At 35.8% G+C, this 23026-nt stretch overlaps 1 protein-coding gene across 12 annotated transcripts in view; it reads right to left on the reverse strand.

Annotated features, from left to right (window-relative positions):
- The window catches only part of LOC129921094 (RNA-binding protein 24-B-like), a 177904-nt gene that overhangs the window by 37090 nt on the left and 117788 nt on the right, over positions 1 to 23026 (reverse strand). For 10 of the 12 annotated variants that reach the window (XM_056002762.1, XM_056002761.1, XM_056002759.1 and 7 more), the window contains 3 exons: positions 8827 to 8899; positions 8557 to 8719; positions 8390 to 8498 (listed from right to left, as the gene is read on the reverse strand). In XM_056002762.1, coding sequence (XP_055858737.1) covers positions 8390 to 8498; positions 8557 to 8719; positions 8827 to 8899 — 345 coding nt within the window. The remainder of the gene's footprint in view (positions 1 to 8389; positions 8499 to 8556; positions 8720 to 8826; positions 8900 to 23026) is intronic. The other 2 variants (XM_056002755.1, XM_056002764.1) reach the window with 1 other exon arrangement.

The raw sequence follows: 23026 nt of genomic DNA on the forward strand, positions 1-23026 counted from the left end.
CTCCAAACCGCACCCAACTTACCTCTAGAGTTGTACCTTGGTGGAGCTCCACCCTTAAGATTCTAAGAGACCAAAAAATGAAAGCTTGGAGAAATTTAAAAAAACATCCAACGCAAGTTAACTGTATCGAATATAAAAGAACTAATGCTCTATTTCGTAGAGAAATGAAAATTAGTAAAGCTAAAAGCCTAACAACGTTCACCTCTTCCATCAATCCTAATTCTCCAACAGCAAAAATTTGGAATAATATACGGCCCCTCACGGGCAGTTTTATTCCTCGGACAATAAGAGCTATAGAAACTCCAAGTGGTACATTTTCCTCAGCCTTAGATATCGGTGACTACTTCGCTAATTCATGGTCTAATCTTTCGAAAGACAGTGCCTTTTCAGAATCATTTAAGGAAGAGAAAGCCATCAGCCTTCTCTCCTCTAGTCCTCAAACCTGTGGCAGCATGGAAGCAAAACAAATAGAAAACTTAATTTCATACATAGAACTCGAAAGTTGCTTAAAAGGTTTGAAAGGTAAAACTCCATGTCGTGACCGAATTTCTTACCCGATGATTAAAAATCTCCCTGAAATCGTGAAATATAGACTCCTTAGATTATATAACGACGTTTTTACCACCGGAGTTATCCCCCAATACTGGAAATCAGCCAACATAATTCCTCTGCCAAAACCTAACAAACCAATTAATTCTTTAGAAGGCTATCGGCCGATATCGCTTATTCCCTGCATGTCCAAAGTTATTGAAAAAATTGTTGCAAAACGCCTTCTCTGGTTTATGGAGACCAAAAAGGTAGTCAGCAGCATTTAACCCCAAGAGAGGTTGTTCAGACGCTCTACTGCATGTTGATCATTATAATATATGTTTTTTAGTATTATTATTAATATTATTTCTAACATTTAGAAGAATAAATATATTTTTATTTTATTTATTTTTTGAATGTAGTATCTAAAGCCTTGTCTTCTCGTAACCACGTAACTACTATACTATCATTAGATTTGGAAAAAGCATTCGATCGTATCGGTGTACATTTAATTTTAAATAATTTGATTAAATGGGGCATTGGTCCTAAAATATACAAATTTGTTAAATCTTTTTTGTCTAACAGAAAAATATCAGTCAAAGTAAACAACATTTTTTCATCTACTCGTTCACTAGATAATGGCATTCCGCAAGGATCGCCCTTATCTGTGGTGCTTTTCTTAATTGCTTTTAATGATATAAGTATTATAATTGAAAATTATAACATACTGGATCACTGCATTTACGCTGATGACATTTACATCATGTGTAAAGTCAGTGATCTTGAACAAGCAAAAAATCTTTTTTCACATTTAATTAAAAACATACTAGAATGGTGTAAATATTCAGGTGCTAAATTGTCTCTTAATAAATGTAAGGCCTTGCATGTGTGCCGAAAAATTAGCTGTCCTCAACTTAACCTTAGTATAAACAATGTCAATATAGAAAATGTACAAAACTTAAATATTTTAGGATTAGAATTTAATAATAAGTATAATTGGAAAAACCATGTTGTAAATCTAAAGAAGAGCCTAGCTGCAAGATCTAATATAATTAGTTATTTTACAAATAGGAAATTAAATGTTCATGTAAATACATTATGTAACATCACTAAATCTCTAGTCCTAAGCAAAATAGATTATGGCCTTTGCATTTATGGTAAATGTCCTATATCAACTCTAAATCTGCTCAAATCAACTTACCATCAAGCAGCAAGAAAAAGTATTAAGGCTTACCGCACAACCAGAATAATCAACATCATGGCAGAGGCCGGCCTTCCTACATTGGAGCAGCGTCAATCCGAATCTTTTGTGAAGATCCTCGCTAAACTATTATTTTCATGTAACTCTATCATTGACAAGGACATAGACTCTACAAACAACTCAAGCAGAAACATGCGATTCCCTTCAACCATTGTAAAATCTCTAACAACTGCGAAACAAATGGGTCTACCTTTTAAACGTATCAAATCCAACAATACAACTCTACCATCTTGGAAACTGGAACCTACATCTTGTGTGTTAAATCTATCTAAATATAATAAAGAAAATACCGCCAACATCATCTATTATGCAAACTTTAATAACATAATTGACAATTTAAAATCCAATGGCTGGAACCCTGTTTTCACAGATGGGTCAAAATCAGCCTACAACTGTTCATTTGCTGTAACAAATGAAAGTGGATACTTATTGAAAACTGTAATTTTAACTGAATATGCATCAATTTTCACTGCCGAATCAGTAGCTATCCTTGAAGCTGCCAAAACAATGCTTCATATAAAGACAAAAACGATAATTTGTTCTGATAGCTTGTCCGTAATAAATGCAGTTGTCAATCCTAACCACAACACCAATCTTATCAACAATATAAGAGATCTTCTTATAAAGAACCCAAACAAATTAAAGCTAATGTGGGTACCTGCTCATATTGGGATACCAGGGAACGAATATGCAGATGAAGCGGCAAAACTATGCTATAAAAAACCAGTTTTTGTCTTTGATGTATTTTCAAAAATGGATCTTCAAAGAAAAATAACACACACACTCAAAACTACCAAGTTCTTAAATTGGCAAAGTCAAAATACACACTACTCGAAAATCAACACTGACTGCAACGCTCCTATGTATCCAGATTCAATTTCCAGCAAATATATATCAAATTTTATTCGTCTTCGCTTGGGACATAGTATTCTTACACACCAGCATATTTTAAGAAAAGAAAATCCACCATTATGCCCAACCTGCAACAACGCCATCAACATCTCACACCTAATCGGCCTCTCATCATGTACAGAATCAAAACAAATCAACAATATCCTAAAAAATAATCAATCCATATACTCATTTTTAAATACCATAAGCATTGAAAACATAACAATTATTAATAATTATCTTCATACAAACAATATAATTTTATAGTATATACCTATATTACTTTCGAGTGGAAAGCTCCTGTAGCTAGTGCTCTTTCTTTTTTTAACATTAAATTTGTAATTTCTTGTTAATAAATAATAATAATAATAATATTTTTAGGATTAGCTTCATGATGCTTCTCGAAGAAAGCATGAACATTGTTCCCATCATCGAGGTTTGAGTCAAAAAACTTAATTTGTATTTTAGATCATTTTTAAATTGTATGGAACATTTGTTTATCTTCAATTCATACAGAATAATTATTAACATATTCAATTCGTGACTTTTTATAAAAAAAAAAAATACATTTTTATAAATTTTTAAATTTTTTAAAGATTTGACCTTGTCCTAGCAATGTTGAAAATTTTTATGGATAGCAAAAATTAGCATGAAAACTTTACATTTCCACAAAGTAAAATATTAATACAGTGTAACGACACTAAAAATGTTGCTATACTTTGCTAAAATTAATTTATAAACATATCAAAAATGGAAAAAAGCGTTAAAAAGCAGGTTTTTATGCATTTCTTCCCCCTCGGATGAGAAATTATGGCGAAATTTATCAATTTTTTTCGTAAAACATTTTATGTGGCAGTTGCTAGTACTTAACTAATTCAAAATAATTTCAATGTCTTCATCTTCTCCCCTGTTTTGGCCAAAACAAATCCACCTTTCAAAAAGTCGTTAATTTTTTCTGGTCCGACTTTGGCCTACAAAAAGTCAAATATTTTGAAGGTTAGCAAAAGTGAGCAATGAAACTAAACGTGTTCTCAAAGAACAATAACAACACAAGATAATGCCATAAATCATTGTGCTACAATTTGCTACTACAACTTTGTAGGCTTAATTTAGATGAAATTTTATGCCTTAAAAAGGAACTTTTTTCGATAATTCACTAAAATTCAAATTTATTTAAAAAATTAAATATAACTACTCATACAAGTTCTCAATGTATCCATGATTATTATTCACAAATAAAAAAAAATAAAACTTTGGTACATTTCTTACACGAACCAAATGAAAATGCACAAAAATAAAATCTCGAGCTATCAAAATGACTAAAATTTTTTTCAGTGCTTTTGAAAGTCCCGCTAATCCCCCAAAATGAGCAAAACAAAATTAAAAACAGCCAAAAACAGTAATTTAACATATGCTTGACCAGCTCCATAGCTTAGAAGATCAATATTGCACTTTTGTTTTTTTTTATTTTTGTCCACTAGTCAACGCACTGTGCGTCGCACCGACGCACATACCGACGGACGTCATGACGAAACCCACTTTTTTGGACTTCTCGATTATCGTAATGTTATAGTCTAAGAGCCGGCACATATCTAGATATGCACCACAGTATGTCAACGGAAAATGTCTGGCAGTGATCCATTACAGCTTTCCCTTGCCAGACGCATCCAAAGTGCAGCAAAAAATCAACTTTTGGCGTTTTGGTATAACCGAATAAATGATACTCCAAAAAATCATAAAAAATCCCCTGATTTCGAAACTGTGGGTACCGCAAGTTTCTTTTTCAGCATTCCCCCCGCCAGACCGCTTTAAAGCATTTTTAAGTGCATTTTTCTAATAAAAAACCTAATTACTTATTTTCTGTTAGGTATAACCGTATGATGGTAACAAATTAATATTCTATGTCTATTCCAGGTCTAGAAAATATAATTTTTAGCCAGCTATTTTTCAGCCTTCCCTCTGCCAGACGCACCCAAAGTGCAGTCAAAAATCAACTTTTGGCGTTTTGCTAGGTATTAACCGAATAAATGATACACCAAAAAATCATAAAAAATCCCCTGATTTCAAAAATGTGGGTACCAGAAGTTTTTTTTTCAGCTTTCGGCCCGCCAGACCGCTTTGAAGCATTTTGAAATGCATTTTTCTAATAAAAAACCTAAAAGCTTATTTTCTGTTGGGTATAACCGTATGATGGTAACAAATTAAAATTCTATGTCTGTTCCTGGTTTAGAAAATATAAGCCAGATATTTTTCAGCCTTCCCTCTGCCAGGCGCCCTTAAAGGTTTCCCAAACAGGTTTTTCCATACAAAAAACACCTAGTTTCTGTTTTTTTCTTATAAATTGAAATAATATTTTTTTGTTTAGAGTAACCATATGATGGCCAAATATTAACTTTCTATGCCTTTTCCTGATTTAGAAAATGTAAGTTTAAGCCAGTTTTGTTTCAGCATACCCTCTGCCAGACGCCCTAAAAGATATCTCAATAGTACGGGAAAGTTAGATTTTGCTATATGAGGGTCTGGGAAAAAATCCGAAATGCATTTTGACATATATATATACATATATTGTAGAAAATTAAATTATTTCAAGTTTGTCATACATTGTTTTTCTGTAGGTTCCAAAATACGCGAGTTATGTGAAAAACTACAATTTTTATTAAAAAAAAATGGCGGCCAAATGACTCTTGGTTCGATTGTACAAAATGTGGTTTAAGACTCGTGTCTTTATGCCTTTCGAGCCCTGAAGTCAAAATGCATTTCGGATTTTTTTCCCAGACCCTCATATAGCAAAATCTAACTTTCCCGTACTATTGATATACCTTTTAGGGCGTCTGGCAGAGGGTATGCTGAAACAAAACTGGCTTAAACTTACATTTTCTAAATCAGGAAAAGGCAGAGAAAGTTAATATTTGGCCATCATATGGTTACTCTAAACAAAAAAATATTATTTCAATTTTATAAGAAAAAAACAGAAACTAGGTGTTTTTTGTATGGAAAAACCTGTTTCGGAAACCTTTAAGGGCGTCTGGCAGAGGGAGGGCTGAAAAATATCTGGCTTAAACTTATATTGTCTAAACCAGGAATAGACATAGAATTTTAATTTGTTACCATCATACGGTTATACCCAACAGAAAATAAGTAACTAGGTTTTTTATTAGAAAAATGCACTTAAAAATGCTTTAAAGCGGTCTGGCGGGGGGAAAGCTGAAAAAAAAACTTCTGGTACCCACATTTTTGAAATCAGGGGATTTTTTATTATTTTTTGGTGTATCATTTATTCGGTAATACCAAAACGCCAAAAGTTGATTTTTTGCTGCACTTTGGATGCGTCCTGCAAGGGAAAGCTGAAAAAGATCACTGCCAGACTTTTTCCGTTGACATACTGTGGTGCATATCTAGATATGTGCACACTCGAATTTCGGTTGTATCAAAACTGCCAAAATATGCTGCCGGCTCTCGGTCTATTTGTTTTGATTAATGTCGTTTTCTTTCACTCTATTAAGGAGTACTCTAAATTTTTACTCCTTTTTCTGGAGTGAAAGAACATAATGAGAGTAATTTTTTTTTATGTTATTGTGTGTGTGACAAGGCAAAAATGGATAATTTCCTTGAAAAAAATAGTGATAACAGGCCTAGGGAAAACATTTTATGAATTGAAAAGAAAAATTTATATTAATAACATTATGAAACATAATTCACGAAGACGGAAGGCGCAGAAATCATCTTCCAATTTCCTTTGATTTTCGTTTCGGTGCGTCACGCGCTTCTACACGTATTATTTTTTTGAAGACGAAAATTTGACAGTTATATTCCTTGGATTTATTTTGTTCTTGTTTTCGTATGTCGACTTCTACAGGAAGACGTAGACGCACGAGATGCACATAAGAACAAGAGAGAGAGAAAGATCGATTTCTCCTTTGCTCTTATGTGCATCTTGTGCGTCTACGTTTTCGTGTAGAAGAAGACTATGTATTTTAATTTAAAAAAAAAACACCAAAATATCAAAAAAAAAAAACAACTCCCGTGCGGGGTCTATGTGCAACGAAAACTTTTGAATAAATTAAAAACGTTACTATACACGCAAATAATACACAACCGACGAAGCAGATTCCGCAACCGACAAAATAAAATAAAGCAGAACAGCAAAAAAAAGAACAAGATCAAAGAGAAACGGCAAAAAGTCACAAATTGTTTTTACCGGAGACGGTAGAAAATCTTCCTTCCCTCTTTTTCGAACTTTATTTCTCCTTTGCTCTTATGTGCGTCTCGCGCTTTGCGTCTTTGTGTAGAAGCGGACTTAGTTATAATTTTGGTATATTTTTCATTATACTTCTGATCGGTTTTTTCAGCCTAATTGACACACACCCTTAGTTTAATTTTATAATTATTGTAAAATAAAAATATCCCATCAATGCAGAAAAAATGGGATTTTTTTTGTTATATGGCACAGGATTTTTTTTAATTGATGAAGAACACTGGCGGAAAATTTTTTTTATTCGGTTTTCAATTTCATTTTGGAAAAAGTGAAGAATAAACGCAAAAATGGAAGAAATATCTGGCGGAATATAATACAGTAGAAAATATATTCATAACGGTTGTTTTCTGTTAATGACAAAAGAGTTTGAAAGAAAAACTTTTCGCATTTTTCAATTTTCAAACAAAATTTTAAAATGTCAAACTTCAAATTCATAAGTGTGTGTGCAAGTGCGTGTGCAAATCGGTGTAAATCTGACTAAAAATGTGGAGTAAATCCGGGGTACTCCGTAGTACTAAAATTACTCCGGAGTAATTTTTTTTTTACACTTTTGTGGCGTCAAAGAACACAAAACCTTCAAAAGTGCAAAAATAAGTACTAAAAGGGTACTCTCATTGGAGTGAAAGAAAACGACATAAAACTTCGAAATTTTTTTTGACACGAAACCAATACTTGCCCTATAGAGCAAGTAAAAAATATTGCGTACCGTTATTTTTGTAGTAGATCTCTTTGGCGACCTCCAAAAAAAAAGTGTCTGGCGGTGAGCAAGATATCTCAGATCCAAGTCACTTAAAATTAAAAAAAACCAAAAGATACATTTTCAGGATGAACGAAGGAACAGTCAAAATTTTGAATTTTGACAAAATGGCGGCCTCCCAAAGAAAAAAAATCGCTTTTTTCACGAAAATGTACACTTTAAAGTGGCTTAAAAAATCGAATTATTGTCAAAAACCTTTTTCCTTCGTTCATTACCTGACAAAAGTATCTAAGAAAATTGTGTAAAAATTTCAAGCCGATTACTCCAGTCGTTTCGGAGAAATTTTGCTCACCGCCAGTCACCTTTTTTTTTGAGGTCGTCTAGGAGATCTACTACAAAATAACGGAACCCAATATTTTTTTTAAATACATAGTGAATTCTTTTAATACATTAAATTTGCTATATGGATATGTATTCTTTTTGTTTATATAACTAAATGCCTCTTCACAAAAAATCCACAAAAAAGAAGGTTTTTTTTGCATTTACAAGTAGATATAACCCCTTAACGGCTGCCGGAAATTACTGAAAAAGGCTTAAAATTCTTCATAGAAAATTCCACCTTTTTTTCCTAAAAATAAAATGCAAATTGTTCTGGGAATCCAGAATACCTGGTTATTTTTGCAAGAAAACTTCTGATGTTTTTTCCATTTACACATGCCAGATACACATATACACATAACTATAAAATGTTTAATACCTAGTTCAGTAAAGCAGTTACCTGCCACAGTGCCAGAATATGGATATGCCTCAAAACCAGTCGGATACTGTCCAGAATATGGTGCAGCGGCAGCAGCAACGACAGCATTCTAAAATGATAATAGGGTAAACAAATAATCTTTTTTTTAATTAAAAACATTCAATTACATGATATTCATAAAATTGATTAGTTGCTGCAGCAATGGCAGCTGCATGAGATAACTGCGAAGCCTGGATTGGCACTAAGCCGGACGCAGCATTGGCTGTATTTGCTGAAGCTGTAGCAGCAGCACTTAAGTAAGGTGACCCGTAAATGTAAGGTGGTGGAATTCTGAAATCCATTAAAAAAATCTAGTTTTATTTCAGCTTCTTTTTTTTTATATGGAAATTATAGGAAGAAAAACAAATCTAAAACAAACAAAATATTATCTTACTTACCCAAATTGATTTGGTATTAAAGAATATCCAGCCCTTAAGCTTGTGGCGGCAGCAGCAGCAGCATACGGAAATCCTTTAAAAAATAATGTTTAAATAAATAACATAAAATTTGGAAAATTTTAGTATTTCATTATGGTTAAATTTGTTATCAAACGAATGTCGGTATATTTCAGTTTTCTTAGCTATAGGCCCCAACCCATAGAATCTCTTGAGTGCGTTTCGTCAATCAATCCGTTGAAGTTGAAGGATGGGACAAAAAGGGGCGACCCATAATATAGTTTTCAATTGGTAATCCGGAAGCTCCCCGATCCGAACGCCAAAAAACACCCAAACACAGTTCTTTTTAGTTTGAAGTTTCATGTCTATGTATATGTGTGTTTTTTTCACAATCTCCCTCATCACTTGACTATGAAGATGCTAAAGAGGGAAATAGCAAACCGTTTATGATTATAGGAATATTCATAAATCATTTTATTAATGGGCAATTCCATGGCAACTCACGTTACATTCACAAAAATTTCCAATACATAAATAATTTTTTTTTGTTAATTTTAATATAAATTGATACGAAATTACTATCCATGAATGGAGCATAACTATTACTTTCATAATTAACAACAAAATTTTTCTTAATTTTTAGCATTTGCTTGGGACAAATAAAAGTATGATGGTAACTCACGTTACAAAAATCGGACACGATTTTTAAGAGTCCGACAGTATGAACTTTTTCTGCGAAATTAAGAATCTTGATTTGTTTTTAATGAAGATTCCATACATAAAAAATTACAAGCTTTTAATATAAGTGAGAAAACCAAACATTTGTTTAATATTTCGAGGAAAAATTTTAAAATATTTAGGTAACTCACGCTACATTATTTTGGAAACTCATGTTACCTGCGATTTGTGGTTCCAAAAGTAAAGAAAAGATGCATTTTCACTCAAGTTTTTTTTAAATCGAATATTGTGTAACGAAGTTTGCTTAAATGTTAATTTATTTTAGCAATCACGAGGGGATATTGTCATCGTCACTATTAGATTCATCTAATTTTATGTGGGCTTGTTTTTCCGTCATCTCCATGTGAAATTCTTCTGTAGTTGGCAGCTTATGCTTTAAAAATGCTTTAAGATTATTTATACTCCCTGAATTTAATTTCTATCCATAAGGGAATACAACAAATAATCTTTTCTTGCAACTTGCATAAAGAGTTACCATTACAAAAAGTAAAAAAAACTGCATAATTTGTTCAAAATTCGTGTCCACTTTTTCATGGAATTACCCAATATTAAAATTCACATGTGAAACTTTTCCAGAGTTTATTTACCTAAGTTTTATATTTTGCAAAACAGTCGCATCAAGAAACTAACAAAAAATTACGTTGACAAAGGAGATGGGGCGTTTTTGGGCCATGAGCGTACATTAATGAGACTAGTCTCAAAATGAAGCTGAAGGTTAGTATATTCAATCTTTGAATTTTTTTTTCAAATCGTAAGTCAGGGTCTTGAGATACAGGGCTCCAAAGTTCGTTCTGATAACCCTTACTTATCCCTTTTATATGCAAATATCATGAGAACTACAAGTGGTATATTGATGTTTTTGATGTCAAATGAAAGGTTGTTTTAATGCCTTTTAAACAATATAAAATACATATTACACAAAACAAAGAAACGGCGAACAAATAAAGAAAAGTAAAATGTTATTTAAAAAAATCGATTTTTGTTCAAAATATTTATTTATTTTCAATTTAAATATGCTTGCAATCAACACGCAGGTATAGTTATAAAACTGTTTGAATTTTTTAGAATGCGGATTAGAAGCTTGTTTATTTGACCAAATTATGTTAGAGAGACACAAAAACTATAATTACTTGTGATGAACTCTGGGCTACACTCACTTGTTTACATAAACTAGATTACAAAATACATACTAAAGATTTTCGATAAATCCACTCTTGTCCCAGTTTTAGTTTAAAATATATTTCTTGGAGCTTTTTGAAACTATAATAAACTGATAAGTTCTTTGAAATTAATTAAAATGTTATTAAATACAATAAACCAATGTTCTAATAAAATTGTTCTTTACAATAACAACATCTTATTCGTTCCTTTTCTATAAGTGATCTACAAAGTTTTTTGAAATGTGTATTAACCGGTTGGTTTTCCCCACATGACATAATTTGGTCAGATAAACAAGCTTCTAAACCGGTTCTAATCGCATTCTACAAAATTAAAACAGTTTTATAACTACACATGCGTACGTGTCGATCGCAAGCATATTTAATTTGAAAATAAATGCCATTAATTTCGAACATGAATCGATTTTTTTTCTTCGTTTTGTGTAATATATATTTTATATTGTTTAAAAGGTGAGTCTTTAACTACATAGTACTTAAAAACCTTTCATTTGACATCAATATTTCTCTTGTAGCTCTCATGATATTTGCATGTAAAAGGGACAAGTAAGGGTTATTAGAACGAACTTTGGAGCCTTGCATCTCAAGACCCTGACTTACGATTTGAAAAAAAAAGACATAGATTGAATATACCAACCTCCAGCTTCATTTTGAGACTAGTCTCATTAATGTACGCTCATGGCCCAGGCCCAGGTCCCATATAACTTTGCCCCCTCTCCTTTATTGTTAGACAGACAATGGTATTGAACAAATTTTTAAAAAATTCAAAACCAAGTTATAAATGGTTTTTGACAACAAAAACATAAGTAAGACCTTTGACAAAGAAGTGATTATAGGTAGGGGAATTTTTTTTAAAAAATTTGAAAAATGCCATTCAAAAGATAATGAAAAAAAGATTATGGGTCTTACACTTTACACTTCAGAAATTTCAGATGTAGTGAGCTTAGAGCAAGCTGCAATCTACAATCAGAGGCTCATCATAAGTTTTTTTTTTTTTGTCCGTGGGTAGGTGTTGAAATCTTCATAAGTGCATGTGTTAGTGGTAAGTAAATAACACATGCACAAAAATATATAACAATAAACATATATTACATTATAAAATTAATACAGACATTGAAAAACAATTAAGTGGTGCACTGGTCCGAAAACTTGTTTTCAATCCCACCTTACTTATATTAAAGTCGATATAAGATGTGTTTAAGTTAAAAAGTTTACATAGTTTGTTCTATGAAAGTCAACGTGTAAAAGTTCAAATCTTCGAAGGTGGTGAGACCCTCCGCGATAATTAATCCCGATACAGGTAACAAGGTTGGAGCATCAATGTGTCCATTGAGAAGTTGATGGAGAAATATTAGGTCTTTGATATAGAGTTTGAATCTGAAGAAGTTGGATCCTTTGTTCATATGGAGGCAGGTTATAAGGATCAGACCAAGGAAGTCCCTTTAGAGCGAATCTTATGAAATTATGTTGAATTGATTCAATACGGCTTTTGTGAATTTATATTCAAGATGGGGTCGAACGTAACAATTATATAAGGAAAGTGTAACATAGGGGTCATTAAATTCCTTTGCCAAACGTTTAATAAAACCGAGCATAGAGTTAGCTTTATTTATAATGTAATTGATGTGTTCAGTGAATTCTAAATTTGAGCTAAAGTGAACACCCAAGTCCCTGAAACGGTCAACTCGACAAAGTTGCTGTTGCAAAATGCAATAATCAAAAACACTCGGAAATCGTTTCCTAGAGAAAGTAATTGTCTGGCATTTACGGATTTTTTTTCTAAGTCTCTGCGTTTCGAAATATTTATGAATTTTCTAAAATAACATATTTTTAAGGGGTACTTTTATAGGTTTTTATTTTAAGAAATTTTTGGTAGCGTTCAAAAAATCTCAAACTTATGGAACATATAATCTTATATGATTGTCTTACCGAATAACGTGAAAAAAAAAGTTTTTTTGCTAAGTTTTTTTTACCGTTTTCTATTTTATCTTTTTTTCTTCAAAATCAATGAAATTTATTTGTGTATATAGATATATAATAAGCAGGACTATATTTGTGCAAAATTTCAATCAATTTCGTATGCACAATTTTGAGATAATGGTAAAATAATGTTCGATCTTTCAACACGTTCTTTCTTTTGATCTAGAGTAGATACAAATTTTATTTAACTTTATTGAGCAAGCTGATAGTATTACTTTGTATTGGATATATCACACATAACGGTACATTTACTACAAGCTACACAATTTTAAATTAAAAATCTTCAGAAATACCTCAAAACACCAGTAGAGATTGTTGCCCATTACCAACCACCAGTTTGGGAAATACCGTATTCTTAGTTTGAAATTTCGACATGGTTGGCTTTAAAAAATTCTTACTTTTTTAAAGGCATCGAAGAAATATGATTGAAGCTGAAAAAATAAGCTTTCCCATGATACAAAATTTATTTTAGGTTGTCATTTAAAAAAAATGGACTTGTTGACGCCATAACATACATTTTTTGTTATCTATTAATTAGTCTTGTGAGAGTCACACACCGGTACGGTTGTACCAGCAAGTGGAATAAAAGTTTAAAAAATAAAAGTTTTAGTTTCGTTTTTTTTCATGGTCCTTCGAGCCGGATAAATATTAAAAAAAAAATACGACTCTTACATTTCTCAACGCAAATTTAAAAAATATTTAAAAGAAAGTGGGTATATTCATTTAATTTTTTGATCCATATATGTTTTCTGTTTTCTCTCGCAAATGCGTTTTCCCGCAAGACTCTGTATTCTCTACAAAAAGCATACACATGCAATTTTTGTATGTACACGCAATCGAAAAACACCGCAAACATACAAACAAAAAACAAAACATCTAAACAAAAAAAAAAAATCAACCGCAATCGCATCACACCAAATCAATCCCAATCACACTACACCGCATAAACAACAACATAAAATGCATGGAAATATATACGCATTCGCATAAAATCATTGTATACTAACAATACACATAATTTGTTGAATACCATTATCCAAATAAGAAATCTGTTTGTCTCTTTCGCTCCTATTACATACGAAAACAAATCGCAAAGTGCAACAGTTAGCTCAATACTATGATATGAAGTTATTTTTTTTTGGTAAAATATTTGGAAACGGTTTATTTAAAAATTCGACAAAGTTCTTTGGAGTGGCGTGATGTACTATTTATAAAATTCCCATTTATAAAAAAAAAAAAATAAACAGTTAAATATTTTCTACAAAGTTCTTTAGCGTGGCGTGATGTACTTTAATCGAAATGTTAAACATTACATTTCGATTAAAGTACTTCGGCGTGGCGTGATGTTTTTTCTTTAATTCAGATTAAGTTTAACTCTAACAGTTACTTGTTTCGCTAACGCAATTTACAAAGTATAATTTAAAAAAAAAAATAAAATAAAGTTATTCTTTTCGCCAAAGTTAATTAAAACTGAACAAAATACCAAAATTACTCGTTTCATTAAAGTTATATAAACTAAAATCTGTGTTTATAAAAATAAACAATGAGCTTAGTTAAACGGGACTCATCGCGCAATGGCTTGAAAAGGTGCTTAACCGCAAGCAAAAAGGCCGAATCCCTTGATCAACCAGACATTGAGTCATACCTCGTCATTTTGGGCGACCATTGGAGCAATTTCTTGCTTGCCCAAGAAGCGGTGGAACTCTCCTGCGGCGAGGACACCATTCAAGAACAAGAGTCTGAAAGGGAGCAGGGAGAGCAATGGTATCGAGTAGCCCTAGCCAACTTCAATAGGGCATTAGCGAAGGTAAGAACAAATATTGAACCCCATAATGAAAATGCACCCGCACCAACACGCGCCAATATCAAACTCCCGCCTTTGGGTCTTCCCAAATTTTCAGGGGAAGCAAAAGATTGGAGGCCGTTCCATGATGCATTCGTCTCCGTTGACACGTTGTCAGGCGCAAAAAAATTGCAATATTTACGATGTTCCTTGGCAGATAATACGCGCGCCTTGCAAATTATTAATGGGCTTCCCATTACAAACAATAACTACCAAGAAGCTTGGACTCTGCTCAAGAAACGCTATGATGTACAACGTGTGCTAATCGATGCTCATTTCCGCGCACTCTTCTCATTGAAGAAACTCAATGAGTCATCATCCGCTTTGAGGCATCTGGTTGATACTATTCAAGAGCACTTCCAGAGTCTCAAGGCTTTAGGCAGACCTGTAACAAATTGGGATGACTGGCTGGTACATTTAACGGTCGGTAAGCTAGACGCCGAAACTCACAGGCAACGGGAATTATCATTTACTGAAGACAATGTTCCCAAATTCGAAGATTTAGTTGCTTTTCTTGAAAAAAGATGTCGTAGCTTGGATGCAATTGACTCATATCAAAAGCCTGCCGCATTTAAAGCACCACCACAAAGAGGTAAGCCAAACAAACCTTTTTCTTCTCTTCTTGCATCATCCACACCACAAGAACAAAACCAAAATATACCTGCGAAGTCATCAGCTGATTCATGTTCAGTTTGCTCCAGCAACCACAAGATTTTCGCCTGTGACAAGTTTCGCGCGTTTGATGTAAAAAAAAGAATTGGTTTTGTCAAAGACAAAAAACTGTGCACAAACTGCCTTCGATCTGGGCATTTAGATGAGAAATGCCGCAGCGCCAACACCTCGTCGCCCTAGTATTGGAGTGCCGTATACGCCAAATTACATTTTTTGAACTAGGCATGCAGTCGTATGTTTTCGAAGTTGCTCTTTTCAAATCTGCTATCCGTTTTTTTCTATCTTTTTTCGTTGCCGAGATATTCACTATTGTTTTGACAAAAACAAGAAATTTTGGCATTTACGTCAAATTTTTCATACAATGCAAGAAAATTTTGAGAATTGTTTTATCAAAAAATACCAGCGGTTATTTCTTTCGCCATTATCTTCCGAGCATTTAAATGCGATTTCCCAAAAATGTAAAAATGCCGTATACGGCACTTCAATACTAGGGCGACGACCTGCCGCACGTGTCGCATACGTCATCATTCGCTTCTACACGATGATTCGCCATCTACGTCCAGCAAACTGCCATCAAACAACTATTCGCAATCTTATTGCTCAATATCAGAACATCAAGTGCTTTTAGGCACGGCTATTGTCGACGTCCTTGACAATTCTGGACGGTATCAACCAGCCCGAGTACTTTTCGACAATGGATCTCATCTCAGTTTCATAACTGAAAATTGTATGCGTAGATTGAAGCTTAAAAGATCTCCAAAAACAACAATGATACAAGGAATTGGTGCCACAACAGCTGGAAGTTCCAAGGGTGAGGTTCAACTTCAGGTTTCATCAACTGATCACAGCTTTTCTACCACCATAATCGCTCAAGTTGAAAGTTCTACCCAAACTCACGAACATGCTTCCTCCGGTCCACATCTGTCGACAAAACTGGTCACACCTCATGTCGCTTAATCTCGCTGACCCACATTTCGGCACACCAGCTTCCATCGATATTTTAGTCGGAGCCGATGAATTAGGACAATTCCTTTGCACAGGGTTAATCAAAGGCCCCACTGGAACACCTTTGGCACAGCAATCTACACTGGGATGGATTCTTTTCGGCAAAATACACAACTCCGCAAAAGTGGATACAACGATATTACCCGCAACACTCGCTTCTACTGTATCACCCGCAGCAATGACCACAACCGCATCATCCGCATTTTCTACTACCGCAGTTGCTGCACCAGAAACCGCAATTTCCGCTTCTACCGCAAAAACCCCATCAATCAACACATCTACCGCACTCAACTCAGCAGTATGCTTGTTTTGTAACACCGCACTTACCAAGGCTGTTACAAAATTTTGGCAAATTGAAGCTCTACCTGAAATCAAACATCTTTCAATCGAAGAATTAACATGCGAAAAGTTTTGAAAAGACTCATTATCGCCAAGAAGATGGGCGATACGTTGTCAGCCTACCATTCAAATCCGATTGCCCTCTCGGCAATTCAAGAAATGCTGCAATTCGAGCTCTACAACGCATGGAGGCTCTATTCCTGAAAGATGAATCCCTAAAGATCAATATAGGAATTTCATCCAAGAGTTTATTGACCTTGGTCATATGGAAAAAGTTAATCATCAAGCTGTCCCTGGTAAGCATTATTACATGCTTCATAGAGCCGTCTTCAAGGAAACAAGCACAACGACTAAGTTGAGAGTCGTTTTCAACGCGTCTTGCCGCACTACCACCGGGTTTTCGCTTAATGACACCCAAATGGTCGGTCCACAGCTTCAACCTGAACTTTACTTGGCTTTAATACGAATGCGGACCTACCGGTTTGCTATGAGTGCTGACGTGACCAAAATGTATTGCCAGGTAAGAATGCATAAAGAACACATCGACTACCAACGCATCGTTTGGCGAAATTTACCCAAAGACGACATCGAAGGATATCGAATTCTGACCGTCACATATGGTGTCGCTTCTTCATCCCATCTCGCTGTCAAATCATTACAACAAGTCGCTTTAGACGAAGGTCAAAACTCTTCTGCTGCAGCAAACGCCATCATGAACCATTTTTATATGGATGACCTTCTAACTGGCTGCCATGAAGATTTGCAAAGGCTTCAGATAGCCGTATCCACCATCCTAGCTAAAGGAGGGTTTTCACTACGTAAATGGTCTTCGAATTCTGCCCTCGTCATAAATTCTCTGCCAGACCATCATCGTGAACTCCTCCAGCCATTAGACTTATCAGACGCAGATGGAGTTCGAACTCTAGGACTTCAGTGGGACCCACCGTTTGACAAATTATCTTTTTCTGTCAAAACTTTTGAGGTAAGAACATCCAAGTTAACAAAACGTTTACTACTTTCAGAAGCCACAAAATTGTTCGACCCCCTTGGCCTTCTCGCCCCAAAAACAATCATTCCTAAAATGCTATTTCAACGCCTTTGGCAACCCAGGGTTGATTGGGATGAAGCAGTGCCACAGGACGTCAACCGACAATGGCTTCACTACACCGAACATATAGCAAACAAACCTTTTTCTTCTCTTCTTGCATCATCCACACCACAAGAACAAAACCAAAATATACCTGCGAAGTCATCAGCTGATTCATGTTCAGTTTGCTCCAGCAACCACAAGATTTTCGCCTGTGACAAGTTTCGCGCGTTTGATGTAAAAAAAAGAATTGGTTTTGTCAAAGACAAAAAACTGTGCACAAACTGCCTTTGATCTGGGCATTTAGATGAGAAATGCCGCAGCGCCAACACCTCGTCGCCCTAGTATTGGAGTGCCGTATACGCCAAATTACATTTTTTGAACTAGGCATGCAGTCGTATGTTTTCGAAGTTGCTCTTTTCAAATCTGCTATCCGTTTTTTTCTATCTTTTTTCGTTGCCGAGATATTCACTATTGTTTTGACAAAAACAAGAAATTTTGGCATTTACGTCAAATTTTTCATACAATGCAAGAAAATTTTGAGAATTGTTTTATCAAAAAATACCAGCGGTTATTTCTTTCGCCATTATCTTCCGAGCATTTAAATGCGATTTCCCAAAAATGTAAAAATGCCGTATACGGCACTTCAATACTAGGGCGACGACCTGCCGCACGTGTCGCATACGTCATCATTCGCTTCTACACGATGATTCGCCATCTACGTCCAGCAAACTGCCATCAAACAACTATTCGCAATCTTATTGCTCAATATCAGAACATCAAGTGCTTTTAGGCACGGCTATTGTCGACGTCCTTGACAATTCTGGACGGTATCAACCAGCGCGAGTACTTTTCGACAATGGATCTCATCTCAGTTTCATAACTGAAAATTGTATGCGTAGATTGAAGCTTAAAAGATCTCCAAAAACAACAATGATACAAGGAATTGGTGCCACAACAGCTGGAAGTTCCAAGGGTGAGGTTCAACTTCAGGTTTCATCAACTGATCACAGCTTTTCTACCACCATAATCGCTCAAGTTGAAAGTTCTACCTAAACTCACGAACATGCTTCCTCCGGTCCACATCTGTCGACAAAACTGGTCACACCTCATGTCGCTTAATCTCGCTGACCCACATTTCGGCACACCAGCTTCCATCGATATTTTAGTCGGAGCCGATGAATTAGGACAATTCCTTTGCACAGGGTTAATCAAAGGCCCCACTGGAACACCTTTGGCACAGCAATCTACACTGGGATGGATTCTTTTCGGCAAAATACACAACTCCGCAAAAGTGGATACAACGATATTACCCGCAACACTCGCTTCTACTGTATCACCCGCAGCAATGACCACAACCGCATCATCCGCATTTTCTACTACCGCAGTTGCTGCACCAGAAACCGCAATTTCCGCTTCTACCGCAAAAACCCCATCAATCAACACATCTACCGCACTCAACTCAGCAGTATGCTTGTTTTGTAACACCGCACTTACCAAGGCTGTTACAAAATTTTGGCAAATTGAAGCTCTACCTGAAATCAAACATCTTTCAATCGAAGAATTAACATGCGAAAAGTTTTGAAAAGACTCATTATCGCCAAGAAGATGGGCGATACGTTGTCAGCCTACCATTCAAATCCGATTGCCCTCTCGGCAATTCAAGAAATGCTGCAATTCGAGCTCTACAACGCATGGAGGCTCTATTCCTGAAAGATGAATCCCTAAAGATCAATATAGGAATTTCATCCAAGAGTTTATTGACCTTGGTCATATGGAAAAAGTTAATCATCAAGCTGTCCCTGGTAAGCATTATTACATGCTTCATAGAGCCGTCTTCAAGGAAACAAGCACAACGACTAAGTTGAGAGTCGTTTTCAACGCGTCTTGCCGCACTACCACCGGGTTTTCGCTTAATGACACCCAAATGGTCGGTCCACAGCTTCAACCTGAACTTTACTTGGCTTTAATACGAATGCGGACCTACCGGTTTGCTATGAGTGCTGACGTGACCAAAATGTATTGCCAGGTAAGAATGCATAAAGAACACATCGACTACCAACGCATCGTTTGGCGAAATTTACCCAAAGACGACATCGAAGGATATCGAATTCTGACCGTCACATATGGTGTCGCTTCTTCATCCCATCTCGCTGTCAAATCATTACAACAAGTCGCTTTAGACGAAGGTCAAAACTCTTCTGCTGCAGCAAACGCCATCATGAACCATTTTTATATGGATGACCTTCTAACTGGCTGCCATGAAGATTTGCAAAGGCTTCAGATAGCCGTATCCACCATCCTAGCTAAAGGAGGGTTTTCACTACGTAAATGGTCTTCGAATTCTGCCCTCGTCATAAATTCTCTGCCAGACCATCATCGTGAACTCCTCCAGCCATTAGACTTATCAGACGCAGATGGAGTTCGAACTCTAGGACTTCAGTGGGACCCACCGTTTGACAAATTATCTTTTTCTGTCAAAACTTTTGAGGTAAGAACATCCAAGTTAACAAAACGTTTACTACTTTCAGAAGCCACAAAATTGTTCGACCCCCTTGGCCTTCTCGCCCCAAAAACAATCATTCCTAAAATGCTATTTCAACGCCTTTGGCAACCCAGGGTTGATTGGGATGAAGCAGTGCCACAGGACGTCAACCGACAATGGCTTCACTACACCGAACATATAGCAGAACTAGCAAAAATCAAAATTCCACGGTGGGTAGAGTTAGGAATCCCCAATGCAACATCCGACCTGCATGGTTTCGCTGACGCCTCGCAAAACGCTTACGCCGCCGCCCTATATATTCGCACAGTCACATCAAATGGGGACATCATTGTTCAACTACTGACAGCAAAAACAAGGGTCGCTCCTTTGAAAACGACAACACTTTCCTTGTCCCGCCTGAATTATGCGCAGCCGCTCTATTAGCCAAATTAGTTTCTACAATACAACCAACTTTAGGAACCAACATCCGTCATGTCTTTGGGTTGACAGATTCAACAATATGTCTCGCTTGGATTCGACAATTTCCTGGCAAATCGAGTCTCACAAATCCAACAAGTAATACCACCCGAAAATTGGTACCATGTTCCAACTGCCCAAAACCCAGCTGATTGTGCAACCAGAGGCATTACTCCAGATAATTTGTCCCAATTTTCCCTTTGTTGGAATGTTCCCTCTTGGCTGCGCCTACCTGAGTCATCTTGGCCCCCTCAAGAAATCTACTCAACCATCTTGGACCAACGTTCTGAACCTGTCAACATCGCAACTACTTCCAACCCACCGCCGATGTATGAACTAATAAATCGCTATTCGTCACTCACAAAATTGAAGCGTATTGCTGCATACCTTTTAAGGTACAAGTACAATCTTCAACAAGCCGCGCTAATACGCAAAGAAAAAGAAGCTACACCCTTTCGAAATCATCATCTTCGACTTTTTGAATTGGACGAAGCTCTTCTCTTCTTGGTAAAACTAACTCAAGAACTTTTCTTCAATGACGATATCAAACGCCTCGAATCCAACAAACCTGTCTCATGTCACAGTAAGTTACTAAGACTCCACCCTTTTTTGGACGAAAAAGGAATGCTGAGAGTTGGAGGTCGACTTACAAACACATCCTTATCACCAGACAAAAAGTATCCCCTTCTACTACCGAAGACATCAAAAATCACAAAACTCATCTGTGACGACATTCATCGCATTACACTACATGCAGGTTCGCAATTAATGCAAGCAACGCTACAAAACCGCTTTTGGGTCATCAACGCTCGTAGTGTCTTGAGAAAGATTTCTCTATCCTGCATCAAATGTCGTCGACAAACCCATCATCTTCAAAGACAACTCATGGGTGACTTGCCTAGACCTCGAGTAACAGCATCTAGACCTTTCCTGAGTAGTGGTGTCGATTTTGCTGGACCTGTTTATAGTCTAAGAGCCAGGAGCAGATTTCTTGCGTGAGAGGTAACCGATTCATATGAATGTCAGAGGTAGCGTGGGTCATGGTGATGACGAATACCTTAGTCTGCCTGCATTTATTTGTGGCGTTGTCGAGAAAAAGCGCATCAAAATTACCATTTTTCTGAAAATCGATTTAGTGAGGGTAACCATTTAAAATTTATTGATAACCAACGCCACATACTCACTGATAACAAATATACCAATGGCAGACATTTTAAGTGCGGCCAAAACCCCGGCAGACTGTCCCGAAAATGCGTTTTTTTTTGGCGTTTTTAGACTTTGGGGTAACCACCTAAAATTAATCGCATCCTGTAGCGGTGGACTCCCTGATAACAAAAATTAACATGGCAGACATTTCGAGTGTGGCCAAACCCTCGGCAGACGGTTTTGAAAATGCAGTTTTTCTGAAAATTGATTTATTTAGGGTAACCACTTGAAATTAGTCGCATCCTGTAGCGGTGGACTCCCTGATAACAAAAACACCCTTGGCAGACATTTTGAGTGCGGCCAAACCCCCGGCAGACGGTTTTGAAAATGCAGTTTTTCTGAAAATTGATGTATTTAGGGTAACCACTTGAAATTAGTCGCATCCTGTAGCGGTGGACTCCCTGATAACAAAAATACCCATGGCAGACATTTTGAGTGTGGCCAAACCCTCGGCAGACGGTTTTGAAAATGCAGTTTTTCTGAAAATTGATTTATTTAGGGTAACCACTTGAAATTAGTAGCATTCTGTAGCGGTGGACTCCCTGATAACAAAAATACCCATGGCAGACATTTTGAGTGTGGCTAAACCCTCGGCAGACGGTTTTGAAAATGCAGTTTTTCTGAAAATTGATTTATTTAGGGTAACCACTTAAAACTAGTCGCATCCTGTAGCGGTGGACTCCCTGATGACAAAAATACCCATGGCAGACATTTTAAGTGCGGCCAAACCCTCGGCAGACGCTCCCGAAAATGCAGTTTTTCTGAAAATTTATTTATTTTACTTTTTCACATAACTCGCGTATTATTGGACCTAGCAGAAAAAATTGTATAGCAATCTTAAAGATAATTGAATTTCCTGCAGAATATGTTAAATAAGTTTTTTCGATTAAACCTTCGGTTTAAGAGTTAGGGTGGTTTTATTGAAGCAAGTCATAGGGTGATTTTCTTATTTTCGTCATATCTCTTTTATTTGAGCTTTTTTAAAAATTAATTTGTAGTAAAAGTTGTAGATCTTTTTATTACCTTCATTTATTACAATAACGATTTCTCAATTTGACAGACCGTTTTCGATCTGTAGGAAAAAAACTTCAAAAAGTTTACAATTTTTTATAAAGGAAAAAGGTTCTACAGGGTAGTTTGCAATAGATGTAACATAAAACCTAGGCGTGTAGGTTGCACTCAGGCAAGAAAAAAAT

Source organism: Episyrphus balteatus, chromosome 1 (assembly GCF_945859705.1).
Source record: "Episyrphus balteatus chromosome 1, idEpiBalt1.1, whole genome shotgun sequence".
Taxonomy (NCBI): Eukaryota; Metazoa; Arthropoda; class Insecta; order Diptera; family Syrphidae; genus Episyrphus; species Episyrphus balteatus.